At 48.3% G+C, this 14009-nt stretch overlaps 1 protein-coding gene across 1 annotated transcript in view; it reads left to right on the forward strand.

Annotated features, from left to right (window-relative positions):
• Positions 1-14009, forward strand: part of LOC147117677 (F-actin-uncapping protein LRRC16A-like) — a 494673-nt gene that overhangs the window by 197453 nt on the left and 283211 nt on the right. Inside the window, exons 8-9 of the mRNA XM_085989391.1 lie at positions 5774-5895; positions 11418-11506. Coding sequence (XP_085845517.1) covers positions 5774-5895; positions 11418-11506 — 211 coding nt within the window. The remainder of the gene's footprint in view (positions 1-5773; positions 5896-11417; positions 11507-14009) is intronic.

Below are 14009 nucleotides of genomic sequence, written 5' to 3' on the forward strand. Positions count from 1 at the left end.
ATATGTAACAACATGTCACAACCTGAGGACTGTTTAAAATTAAGACTGTTTAAAATTAATATTGAACGTACCAAATGAAGTACAAAGACTGTTTTAAAATTAATACTGTTTAAAAGTAATATTGTATGTACCCAACAAATGTCGCAAATCGATTGACACCTACAGAATGTTGGAAAACTGTACCTTTTTGCCTATGTAAGCTTTGGCAATATGGTTCTCTGTAAACTTTCATGCCAATAAAGCATTTTAATTGGAAATTGGGAAAATGGAGGGAAGGAGAGAGAGAGAGGGGGGTAGAGAGGAGAGAGGGGAAGGAGAGAGAGAGAGAGGGGGAAGGAGAGAGAGACAGAGAGGGGGAAGGAGAGAGAGAGAGAGAGGGGGAGGAGAGAGAGAGAGAGAGAGGGAAGGAGAGAGAGAGAGAGGGGGAAGGAGAGAGAGAGGGGGAAGGAGAGAGAGAGAGGGAAGGACGAGAGAGAGAGGGGGGAAGGCGAGAGAGAGAGGGGAAGGAGAGAGAGAGAGGGGGCAAGGAGAGAGAGAGAGGGGGAAGGAGAGAGAGAGAGAGAGGGGGAAGGAGAGAGAGAGAGAGAGGGGGGAAGGAGAGAGAGAGAGAGAGGGGGAAGGAGAGAGAGAGGGGGGAAGGTGAGAGAGAGGAGAGGAAAGAGAGAGAGAGCGAGAGGGGGAAGAGAGAGCGAGAGGGGGGAAATGAGAGCGAGAGGGGGGAAAGAGAGCGAGAGGGGGAAGGAGAGAGAGGGGGAAGGAGAGGAGAGAGAGAGAGGGGGGGGAAGGAGAGAGAGAGAGGGGGAAGGAGAGAGAGAGGGGGGGAAGGAGAGAGAGAGAGGGGGAAGGAGAGAGAGGGGGAAGAGAGAGAGAGGGGGAAGGAGAGAGAGAGAGGGGGAAGGAGAGAGAGAGAGGGGGAAGGAGAGAGAGAGAGGGGGAAGGAGAGAGAGGGGGGGGAAGGAGAGAGAGGGAGGGGAAGGAGAGAGAGGAGCGGGGGGGAAGGAGAGAGAGCGGGGGGGGAAGGAGAGAGAGAGGGGGAAGGAGAGAGAGAGAGAGAGGGGGAAGGAGAGAGAGAGAGAGAGGGGGAAGGAGAGAGAGAGAGAGGGGGAAGGAGAGAGAGAGAGAGAGAGAGAGAGAGAGGGGAAGGAGAGAGAGAGAGAGGGGGGAAGGAGAGAGAGAGGGGGAAGGAGAGAGAGAGGGGGAAGGAGAGAGAGAGAGAGGGAAGGAGAGAGAGGGAGAGAGAGAGAGGGGGAAGGAGAGAGAGAGGGGAAGGAGAGAGAGAGGGGGAAGGAGAGAGAGAGAGGGGGAAGGAGAGAGAGAGAGGGGGAAGGAGAGAGAGAGAGAGGGAAGGAGAGAGAGGAGAGAGAGAGAGGGGGAAGGAGAGAGAGAGGGGGAAGGAGAGAGAGAGAGGGGGAAGGAGAGAGAGGGGGGGAAGGAGAGAGAGGGGGGGAAGGAGAGAGAGAGGGAAGGAGAGAGAGAGCGGGGGGGAAGGAGAGAGAGCGGGGGGGAAGGAGAGAGAGAGGGGGAAGGAGAGAGAGAGGGGGGAAGGAGAGAGAGAGAGAGAGGGCGAAGGAGAGGAGAGAGAGAGAGCTGAGAGAGGGAGGAAGGAGAGAGAGAGAGGGAGAGAGAGAGAGGGGGGGGGCAAGTAGAGAGAGAGGGGGGGAAGTAGAGAGACGAGGGGGGGGAAGTAGAGAGAGAGAGAGGGGGGGAGGCTGAGAGAGAGAGGGGGAAGGAGAGAGAGGAGAGAGAGAGAGAGGGGGGAAGGATGAGAGAGAGAGAGAGGGGGGAAGGAGAGAGAGAGAGGGAAGGACGAGGGGGGGAAGAGAGGGGAGGGGAAGAGGTGGGGAGGAGAGAGAGAGGTGGGGAGGAGAGAGAGCTGGGGAGGAGAGAGAGAGCTGGGGAGGAGAGAGCGAGGTGGGGAGGAGAGAGAGAGGGGGGGGAGGAGAGAGAGAGGGGAGTCCGGCCTTGTTGAGCCGGAGGCCCATTGCGTGGCGTAGCGATGAGGCCCGGTGCGAGTGCCCCTAGCTGAGCTCCTGCTGTGGCCGGCCGCCGCGCCGCTCCCCCGCTCTGTGTCTCGGGTCCGCGGCGGTTAACTGCCGGCCACTGCCGCTCCCCCCTTATGTGTCTCAGGCCGAGCGGTTGTCAGGCCCGGCCCGAGTGACCGCAACTCACCTCCCGCTAGGCTCCGCCCCGCCCGCCTTTACCAAGATGGCAGCCACGCGTGACTCTGCCCCGCCTGCCAGCCTTTACCAAGATGGCGGCGATCACGGGCCGCTGGTTTGGAATCGGGCCCAGCGGGACGGGCGGTGCCTAGCTCGGGCGTGGCTGGTGAGGCGAGGCCGAGGCTTCAAGGCCTGAGGCCTGCAGGCAGCTCATCCACCAGCGAGGGGGGGAAAGCCCGAGTCCCCTTTGCAAATGGATTTTTTTTTTCTTTTAAAACCAACTTTTTTTTTGCTGGAAATCTATATTTCATATCATTTAATCCCTATCTGCGTCGTTTCTGGCATTGCCTCCAGTGGTTAATGTGTCAATACTAATGAATCAACAATTTCCACAGCCTCCATTACCATTTTTTGAGCTTGAGGCCCGGCAGGTGTTTAATGGCCGCCACTCACCTTAGCTCAGCTCCCGCTCGGCAGTTTTGAACGATTAGGCCCCGCCCCACAAACGCCATGCAACACCCCCCAATTGGTCAACCATCACGTTCACTCAACACTGATGAGCGGTAGGATTGGTCAACCGCTAATGAGCGGATTTTGGACCTTTTTTGTGAACGTTTTTTGCTATACTGTCCGAACAATTTTTGTCTGACCAAAAAGTAAATATGCCTATGACACTCCCCTAATCATAAGCTTTCTTTTGATATAACGTGTGTAGGCTACGCTCTATAACTTTTGAGTGTATAGGCGGACATACAGACAAACAGACAAACCAACTCTTTTTTATATATATACTATATATATATGAATATATGTAAAGATAGATAGATTTAACAACATGCAGTCTTCTTCTAATGAGAGTGATAATCAGGTAAATATTAGACTTTAGAGTGTGGGTTTTGGATATGTCTAGAATTTGAAGGTCGCACAGATTCGGTCAACCTAGTTTGTTGTGTTGCCCTTTAAATGTCTTAAAATAGGCTTTAACATTATGCACACCCCAGTTTAGTATAATCTCCAGCATATTGTTCGATTTCTTTTTGTTGATTTGTTTAGCGCAGGTTGGTCTGCTAACAGTTTTTTCTGCTCATCTGAATTTGAAATTGGTATCTTCAGTTTGTTTGAAATTGTTTTCCTGCAAAGGTCAAACTGACTAAAATTGTATCCACATCAAAAATTCAATTGCTTTAAATGCAATGACTCAGTCAGATATAACAACAGCAACTTGTATTTAAATAGCGCCTTTAATGCAGTAAAACGTCCCAAGGCGCTTCACAGAAGTGTTATAAAACAAAATTTGACACCGAGCCACATAAGGAGAAATTAGGACAGATGATCAAAAGCTTGGTCAAAGAGGTAGGTTTTTAAGGAGCGTCTTAAAGGAGGAAGGGGAGGTAGAGGTTTAGGGAGGGAATTCCAGAGCTTAGGGCCTTGGCAGCTGAAGGCACGGCCACCAATGGTTGAGCGACTGAAATCAGGGATGCTCAAGGCCAGAATTAGAGGAGTGCAGATATCTGGGGAGGGTTTGTGGGACTGGGAGGCGATTACAGAGATAAGGAGGGATGCGGGCCATGGAGGGATTTGAAAACAAGGATGAGAATTTTAAAATCAAGGCGTTGCTTAACTGGGAGCAAATGGGAGGGTCAGCAAGCACAGGGGTGATATGTGAACGGGACTTGGTATGAGTTAGGACACGGGCAGCTGAGTTTTGGGATGACCTCAAGTTTACATCGGGCAGAACGTGGAAAGCCAGCCAGAAGTGTGTTGGAATAGTCAAGTCTAGAAGTAACAACGCATGGATGAGGGTTTCAGCAGCAGATGAGCTGAGGCGGGGGCGGAGTCGGGCGATGTTGCGGAGGTGGAAATAGACGGTCTTAGTTATGCTGCGGATATGTGGTCGGAAGCTCATTTCAGGGTTAGGTATGACACCAAGGTTGCGAACAGTCTGGTTCTGCCTCAGACAGAGGCTAGGGAACAGAGTTTGTGGCGGGGGCTAAAGACATTTGCTTCAGTCTTCCCAATATTTAGTTGGAGGAAACTTCTGCTCATCCAGTATTGGATGTTGGACAAGCAGTCTGACAATTTAGAGACAGTGGAGGGATTGATAGAAGTGGTGGTGAGGTAGGGTGGGTGTCGTCAGCGTACCTGTGGAAATTGATGCTGTGTTTTCGGATGATGTTGCCGAGGGGCAACTTGTAGATGAGAAATAGGAGGGGGGCCACGGATAGATCCTTGGGGGACACCAGAGGTAACGATGCGGGAGCGGTATAGTTAAAATAGATGCAAAATAACTTCCTTTATAGTGGGTAATGGCATCACCTGATGTAGCATTAAACCATATGGACCAGAAGGTGCTAGGTCTGATTCCTGGTGTGTGAGGAGGTGGATCTCAGCCAAGGCAGAAATTTGGGCACGATAATTGGCCTCCATGCTTCTGGACTAGGAAAAGGGAAAAAAATCAGTCCTGGATCCTACAAATAATTGTTAATCAATGACCTAAGCTGGGAAGTGCTTGTGTGGACACCGGTTGAGAACAGAATTGAGCTCTGCTGTCATAGTCAACACTCACTGTCTAGGCTCACACATAAAGAATGGCTACTTGGATGAACTGCAGGCTTCTGTAGAACTGTACCTGAACAAGGTCAAGAGTAGGGAAGAACATGGGATGAGAAACCTTTTTAAAAAATTTAAAAAAAACACAACCCTATAAATTGTTCCTCATTACACTTTGGGATTACATTTTGTCTTGTGAGGTATTTGCCATAAGCTACCCTGAAGGAAAATTTCCAATTGTTGTATCGATCTCATTAATTTTTAAACTTTCAATTCTGCCCATACTGTGATCTTTAATAATGTGTCTGTTCGGTTAAACTGGATGATCATTGAAATGTGTAACATTCTGACAGGGCTAGACAGACTGGATGCAGGGAGGATGTTTCCCCTGGCTGGGCGGGGGGGGGGGGGGGTCTAGAACGAGGGGTCACAGTCTCAGGATACGGGGTAGGACATTTAGGACTGAGCTGAGGAGAAATTTCTTCACTCCGAGGATGTTGAACCTGTGGAATTCTCTACCACAGAAGGCTGTGGAGGCCAAGTCACTGAATATATTTAAGAAGGAGATAGATAGATTTCTGGACACAAAAGGCATCAAGGGGTATGGGGAGAGAGCGGGAATATGGTATTGAGATAGAGGATCAGCCATGATCATATTGAATGACGGAGCAGGCTCGAAGGGCCGAATGGCCTACTCCTGCTCCTATTTTTCTATGTTCTATGATCAAGGTGAGGGAAGTGAACCTAATAGGGGAAAAAATAAATTGCTGCATGCCTTACTTAAATTTGCTCAGTTTTATTGATTTTTAAAAAAAAATGTAGTTTAAGATAATGAGACTTGCATTTATATAGAACTTTATCACGTTAAAATGTCTCACAACACTTTGCAAAATTAAGTGTTATGTAAACAAAACTCAAGTACTGCGTGGGGGTAATCATCAGCATGACTAATAGCTAGTAATGACATCAGTTGGATGCACAGATAAATCCTTAAAATAGAGTTCAACACTATTCATCCTGTGCATTAAATTTATTAGTCTGCATGTTTATAGTATAAATCAAAGAGGCAAATGTCACTCAAATAATCAACCTTCCTTCACATTTTATTAGAGACTTAATACCAATTGTTGCTGCGCTGGAGTACAACCAGTGGTTCACAAAGCTCTCCTCCAAGGATCTTAAACTGGTAAGTGAATACTGGAACAATAGCAAAACACTGCAGATGCTGGAAATCCGAAATAACAACAGAAAATGCTGGAAAAACTCAGCAGGCCAGGCAACATCCGTGGAGAGAAAATAGAGTCAACATTTCGGGTCAAACCCTTTGTGAAGACTGAAAAAGCACAGGCAATGAATTAGATTAAAAGGCCAGGCTGGGAGAGAACAAAAGAGAAGTGAAGAGACATTAAGAGGTATTCAAAACGAGACGAGATGGTGATAGGACTAGTGGAGACAAAAGACGGCTCTAGATTAGGTGTGAAATGCGCTGGCAGAATGGGAGACAGCTGCTACTCTCGACCTCTCTCTTCAGCAGCACCGACGCACTCTGTCTCTAAGCTGTCCGGGTCCACAGTTCCATTTCATCCTTCGACTCATCCGACGCTTCAACAAAAAACTTTTTTTCTTCCTTTCCGATGTCAAGGATCGCAAGCTTCATCAACTCTTGAACACCAACGCCCCTCCGGAACCACCTTCTCCTTCACTTTCCTCTGACCCCCCCCTTCTCCCAATCTCACCCCCTGCTGCGTCTTCACTATCCCATCTGACCTTCCCCTCTCTGACCCCGAACGATCAGTCCTCAGCAAAGGCCTGAGCTTCATCCCCTTACGCCCCCACCTCAATGAATTTCGAGCTCGGCACGATGTTGAGCTCTTTTTCCGCCGCCTTTGTCTCCGTGCCCACTTCTCTGGCCAGGAGTCTTCCCCCCTGCACGGCTGACTCTTTCTCCCGCTTTCAGAATTCCCGCTCTACCTGGACCCCTCCCCCTGGCCTCTTACCCTCTCTAGATCTTTTCATCGCTAACTGCCGCCGTGACATCGGCCGTCTCCATTTCTCTGCTCCCCTCACTCACTCCAACCTACCTCCCTCTGAACTTGCAGCACTCCATTCTCTTAGATCCAACCCTGACATTGTCATTAAACCTGCTGACAAGGGTGGTGCTGTTGTTGTTTGGCGCACCGACCTCTACCTAGCGGAAGCTGAACGCCAACTCTCCGACACCACCTCCTACCTCCATCTGGACCATGACCCCACTACCGAACATCAAACCACCGTTTCCAAGACTCACTGACCTCATCTCCTCTGGAGATCTTGCCCCTGCGGCCACCAACCTCATAGTTCCCCAACCCCGCACAGCCCGCTTCTACCTCCTTCCCAAGATCCACAAACAGGACTGCCCTGGTAGCCCCATCGTTTCAGCCTGTTCTTGCCCCACCGAACTTATATCTTCCTATCTCGACTCTTAACTTTTCTCCCCTTGTCCAGTCTCTTCCCACCTACATCCGCGACTCTTCGGACGCCCTCCACCACTTTAACAGTTTCCAGTTTCCTGGCCCCAACCGCCTCCTTTTCACCATGGACGTACGATCCCTCTGCACCCACATCCCCCACCAGGATGGCCTGAGGGCACTCCGCTTCTTCGTTGAACAGAGGCCTGACCAGTCCCCATCCACCACTACCCTCCCCCGCTGGCTGAACTTGTTCTCACATTGAACAACTTCTCCTTTGACTCCCTCATTTCCTCCAAATCAAAGGCGTTGCTATGGGTCCTAGCTATGCCTGCCTTTTCGTGGGATATGTGGAACACTCTTTGTTCCATTCCTACTTGGGTCCCCTCCCTCACCTCTTTTTCCGGTACATTGATGACTGTATCGGTGCTGTTTCCTGCTCTCGCCCTGAACTCGACAATTTCATTCACTTTGCCTCCAATTTCCACCCTTCCTTCACCTTCACATGGTCCATCTCCGACTCTTCCCTTCCCTTCCTCGACTTCTCCATCTCCATCTCTGGGAATAGGTTATTGACCAACATTCACTACAAGCCCACTGACTCCCACAGCTACCTGGACTACACTTCCTCCTACCCCGCCTCCTGTAAGGACTCTATTCCATTCTCCCAGTTTCTCCGTCTCCGCCACATCTGCTGCGACGATGCCACCTTCCACACCAGTACTTCCGACATGTCTTCCTTTTTCCTCAACCGAGGATTCCCCTCTACCGTGGTTGACACGGCCCTCGACCGTGTCTGTTATATCTCCCGTACTTCTGCCTTCACCCCTGCCCCTCCCTCCCGGAACCACGATAGGGTTCCCCTTGTCCTCACCTTTCACCCCACCAGCCTCCACATTCAACGGATCATCCTCCGCCATTCCGCCACCTCCAAAGTGATCCCACCACCAAACGCATCTTCCCCTCCCCTCCCCTTTCAGCCGTAGGGACCGCTCCCTGTGAGACACCCTAGTCCACTCCTCTATCACCACCAGCACCCCTTCCCCTTCGCCTGGCACCTTCCCGTGCAAACGCAGGAGATGCAACACCTGCCCTTATACCTCCCCCCTTCCCACTGTCCAGGGCCCCAAACACCCCTTCCAGGTGAAACAGCGATTTACTTGTACTTCTTGCAATCTAGTATACTGTATTCGCTGCTCATGATGTGGTCTCCTCTACATTGGGGAGACCAAACGCAGATTGGGTGACCGCTTTGCGGAACACCTCCGTTCAGTCCATAAGGATGACCCCGAGCTTCCAGTCGCCTGTCATTTTAATTCACCGCCCCATTCCCACTTGGACCTCACTGTACTCGGGCTCTTGCATTGTTCCACGGAAGCTCAGCGTAAGCTCGAGGAACAGCACCTCATCTTCCGATTAGGCACGTTACAGCCTTCCGGACTCGATATCGAGTTCAACAATTTCAGATCATAACCTCGGCCCCCATTACATTTTTACTAATATTTTATCCACACCTTTGTTTTGGCCCACCCCCCCCCCCCCCACTTTTTTTTCTCTCCCACATGGCAGCTGTCTTCAATTCTGCCAGCGCATTTCACACCTAATCTAGAGCCGTCTTTTGTCTCCACTAGTCCTATCACCATCTCGTCTCGTTTTGAATACCTCTTAATGGCCTAGAAATTCGGTGGAGTCCCAAATGGGGCGCCAACCTTGCCTGGGCGCCGGAATTACCGCTGCGAACGGAGCAGTTGCGCCCGCCGGAAATTCAGTTGGAGCGCCCCAAGAGGGACGCAGGGCGCTGCTCGAGGCGCCCCGCGTCCCTCTTGGGGCGCTGAAACTGAATATCGCAGCGCAACGTGCCGCAGCGCCACACACTGCGGGACGGCGCACTGCGGTACTGCAGGCCCTCCTCCCCTTCTTAAGGGGGAGGGGCCTGCACCAGCGCGATGACCGATCGCGAATGCCGGCAAAAGAGCCCGGCACCGAGGAGAAGTGCTGGGCTCTCGGGACACAGCCGGCACTGCCCGGGGGGGGCGGATCAGGAGGCCGGGGATGGAGGTGCTGGCAGGCGGCCACCGAAAAAATGGCCGCCCCGCACCTCCACCTTAATTTACACCACTACCGCCACAGGTAGGCCCCGTGAACCGGGCGCGATTTGCGATCGGCGTTAGAGGCGGGCGCGACCAAATATCATGATCGGGGCGGTAGCGGGGCGCTGCGCACACCGATGACGTCATCGGTGGTGGCGCAGCGCAACAGGCTAACGCCACCATTAGCGCCCCGCTAAATATCGCGGGAGGCACGGCCAGTGGCGCTAAATCCACTGAGTGCCCTCTTTAGGCGCTAACTGGTGGCGCAGCCCCCCGAATTTCTAGGCCAATGTCTCTTCACTTATCTTTTGTTCTCTCCCAGCCTGGCCTTTTAATCTATTTCATTTCCTGTGCTTTTTCAGTCTTGACAAAAGGTTTGACCCGAAACGTTGACTCTATTTTCTCTCCACGGATGTTGCCTGGCCTGCTGAGTTTTTCCAGCATTTTCTGTTGTTATTAAGTGAATACTGGACTCTGCAGTTGAGTGGAAGACAACAGCATGCTCTAAGTAATTCTGCTTTATTTCCATTAATTGCTGAGGTAACTATTCAGAGGTCTTGTATTTGAACCTTTGGCACTCAAGAGGCGAGACTACTGCTATGGAGCCAAGGTGTCGGATGAGGCGTTAAACTGAGGCCTGTCTACCGCCTCAGGTGGACATAAAATATTCTACAGCACCATTGGAATAGTTCTCCTCATGTCCTGGCCAACATTTATCCCTCAAAAAAGATCACTTAAATGGATTATCTGGTCATTTATCTCATTGCTGTTTGTAGGACCTTGCTGCCAATTATAAATTTGACAAACTATTTCAATTTAATATCTTAGAACTGAGTCATAGACAACAGCCCATGATTCATTTGTGAAAGCAGTAATACTTAGGACTACAATAATCTCATGAGTTTGATGCTTGGTAGCCATATAGAGGATTTTCAAAGTAATGGTTCGTCATGTTTGGGCAGAGGAGGTAGCAACTCAAGTAACATTATTGGAGAGTATTGGTTTAAACATAATGTCAATTTATCCTCACAAGTTGTATAGAATACACCATTAGTTTATAAGTCTTTTAATTCATGACTCATAAAATAAACTGTTGCGTGGTATAATTTCTACATATCGCTCTAAAAGCAATGGCGATTTATATTCTTATGCCACCTGCTGGCTTCTTGTTTCATCCAAAACATCTATAAACTTCAGTGATATGTTTGTTGAAAATTTGATCAAATATTAAAAGTGGCTTATTTCTAATTAGACGGTTAGTCTATCTCAATATTGGAGGAGTTGGAAGTTATGCCTGCTTACATTGATATGTCATAAACATGAACATATTCTTTAATACGATGGTTTTCATCTTGGGAGGTGCTCCCACTGGTGGGGCATGTGGCAAGTCTCATTGCACCATAGGGTCATTTTTTCATGATGAGGTTCATGACGAAGAGCCTTGTGCACCAATTGGAGAATTTGAGTGCAGAGGTCAGCATGCCTGATTCATGGCGTTCCTGATTTCTCATCATTGATCTAAATTTGGACAAACTTGATCGTTTTACTAATGTTTTTGAAATTATTGAGCTGCTCATGAGTAAATTTCATATGACTTTCCTAATAAAACTACTCATGAGAAATCTATTGGCACTATAATTTGCTCAAGGAAGTGCTGATTTAGCATGGTTTGTGAAAATTAGACAGTAATCGCTGGAACACATAAATATTGGGGATAAAGGATTAAAGGGAATATGGACTGTTTAGTTTTTATTTATATTTTTGCAATGCACGTTCCTTGATTTGGGCAGATTTGTTCCCCTGCCCATTGATTCTTTCTCTAGTTAACTGGATGGGTTGAGCAATGGGCTTTTCCATGACTGTCAATGCAACCACATGGATAGATAATGGGAAGTATGTCTTGTTTCAGCTGTCTATTTCAACTTTTTGCATTCCTCCCCTTGGGCCCAGAACTGTTGTACATTGCCCCAGCAATCCAGCTCAGACCTGGTAAATTCTTTCCAGTGTGGGAAAGCAATGATAAATGATTTTTTTTTTAAAAGCTTGAATTCAAGTTCTCAGTCCTTAGGGATTGAGCATTTTCTACAGCTGTTGGGCCTGCTTTGTGGTTTCTTTGCCTGTATCTTTCTGTGTTTTTAACTTTAGGCTGATTTCATTTTCTAATTCTTTAGTCCGCAGATATTTGTGAACAAATCCTACGAGTTGTTGGTAGATCCACACGTTTAGAAGAGCTGGTGCTAGAAAATGGAGGTCTCCGGACGTAAGTACATTTGACTATTGATTATTTCAGAAGAATACTGTAGGTAAAGACTCCTGAAATTGTATTTGAGAGTCCCCTTTTAGGAACGGAAAAACTCTTAAATACAGTTTAAGCTTAAATACAGCTTAAAGTTTCGATATTCTGTTCACTATCTTGCATGTTTGAACAATTACAACTGCAACCCAATGTCTGTATTTATCTTTGGAGTGGTGCAATACTCATATTATGTATGGTTATCTTAAACTGTTTGATACAGAGTCATGTACAGGAAACTTTGGTTTATCCGGAGGTTGTATGCCCGGAAACCTCAATCTAACGGCAGAAATCAGCAGCCGTTTTGGTTAGGTTTTTTTTCTTCTAGCATTTTTTTAACAGTCAGGCTCTGGAAAGCGTCTCTGTAGCTTAGCAACAGCTTCAGAGACGCTTCCAAGGTACGGGCCGAGTGTTTACAAGCTGTTGCTAAGCAACAGTGTTTGTTGTCAGATACGGAGATGAAAACCTCCTATCCTTCAACATTAGCGCTGGTCTATCCGGAAGTTTTGATAGATCGGCAGCAGCTCGGTCCCGTCGGTGCCGGATATCAGAACTTTTCCTGTACTCCCCAATTTTAGCACTGAGCTAAGCATGAAGTATTGTGGGACTAGACCATTTTCCCAGTGGGTTGTAATTGATATTTACCATGACATGAAAGAAAAGAACTGTCACTAGAATGACAGTAATACTTCCATAAGTATACTTTTGAGAAATGCAGGACATCTGTTCACGATAGCATTGGTAGGAGTGACCACTGCACAGTCCTTGTGAAGACAAAGTCTCATCTTCACAGTAAAGGCACCCTCGCGGGGCTACCTGTAAACTAAATGGGACAGACTAAGGATAGATCTAGCACCCCAAAGCTGAGTGCCTATAAGGCATGTGGACCATCGCCAGCAGAATTGTGCAGCACCACAATCTGTAATCTCATGGTCCAGCTCATCTGTCACTCCTTCATCTCAGTCAAACCTGGGATAAACCTAGTTTAATGGAGAGTGTAGAAGGATGTGCCAGGAACAGCACTAGACATACCTTAGAATGAGACAACAACCTAGTGAAGTTACAACTCAAGGCTACTTGTGTGCTAAGTACCAAAAGCAGCAGGTTATAGCCAGAGCAAAGCAGTCCTGCAAGTAATCGATCAGATCAGAGTTTTGTAGCCCTACCTCATCCAGTCATGAGTTCCTCAGGCATCATGATTGTCCCAACCATTTAGCTAGTTCATTAATGACCTTTCCTCTGCCATAATGAGTGGGGCTTTTCACTGATCACTTTTTACAGCGTTCAGATCCAATCACAGCTGCCAGTCTACCGCAGCACCTGGATAATATCCATGCTTGGGCTGAGAAGTTGCAGGTAACATTCACGCCATACAAGTGCCACACAATGACCAACTTCAACAAGAAAAGGCCCAACCACCATTCCCTGACATTCAACGGCAACATCATTGCTGAGTTTCCCCACCATCAACATCCTTGGGCATCTTCAGAAGCCTAACTTGACCAGAAATATTGACACTATGGCTACAAGAGCAGAGCAGTCAGTACTTTATGATGAGGGACACACCCCCTGACTCCTCAGTGCCTCTCCACCATCTACATGCCTCAATTCAGGAGTGTGAAGGAATATCGCTCACCTGGATGGATGCAGCTGCAACAGCACTCAAGAAGCTCGACACCAATCAGGGCAACGCAGTCCTTTGATCAGCCTCCCTGCCGTCACTCTCAATATCCACCCCTGCGCTGCCAGCACACTGTGCCTACAGTGTGTACTATCTACAGAATGCATTGTAAGATCTTACCAAGCTTACTTCAGAGTATCTTCAGTCCCACGACCTCAATCACCAAGAACGACAAGAGCAGCAATGTCGCGAGAACACCATCACCACCGAGCTGCCTGCCAAGTCACACCACCCTGACTTGGTGATAAACTACTGCTCTTCCATCATCGCTGGGGCAAAATCCTGTAATTCCCACCATCTTGGGAGTGTCATCAGCACAAGGACTGCAGTGGTTTAAGGAGAAGGCCCAACACCACCATTGTACCAACTAAGCAATGTCATCTGGTTATTACGGTATTTTTGAATACTGATGCAGTGTAGTGATTACACTGCTTAGCTTTTGTTTGATTTATTAGTACAGTTATTTCAGGTTATTTCCAGTTAAACCCATATAACATGACGATCTTTGAGAAGATTTCAAGGTGATCCCAATAGAGAGGTGGTCTCTGTGCAGATAATATTTAAGATTGTTTGCACTGTACTACATGTGTTGGCACTTCGAGTTAACTGACGATAACAACTTGCATTTATATAGTGCCTTTAACGTAGTAAGACATCCCAAGGCGCTTCACAGGAGCATGATCAGACAAACAGTAACTGACCTAGTGATATAACTCCAGTAGACCCATGCCTGTAATTATCATGTGGCGGAGGACTGAAGCAGATCTGTGCCTGTGCATGGAACAGTAA

The sequence above is a fragment of the Somniosus microcephalus genome, chromosome 5 (assembly GCF_052327205.1).
Source record: "Somniosus microcephalus isolate GS21.2 chromosome 5, FLI_Smic_1.0, whole genome shotgun sequence".
Classification (NCBI taxonomy): Eukaryota; Metazoa; Chordata; class Chondrichthyes; order Squaliformes; family Somniosidae; genus Somniosus; species Somniosus microcephalus.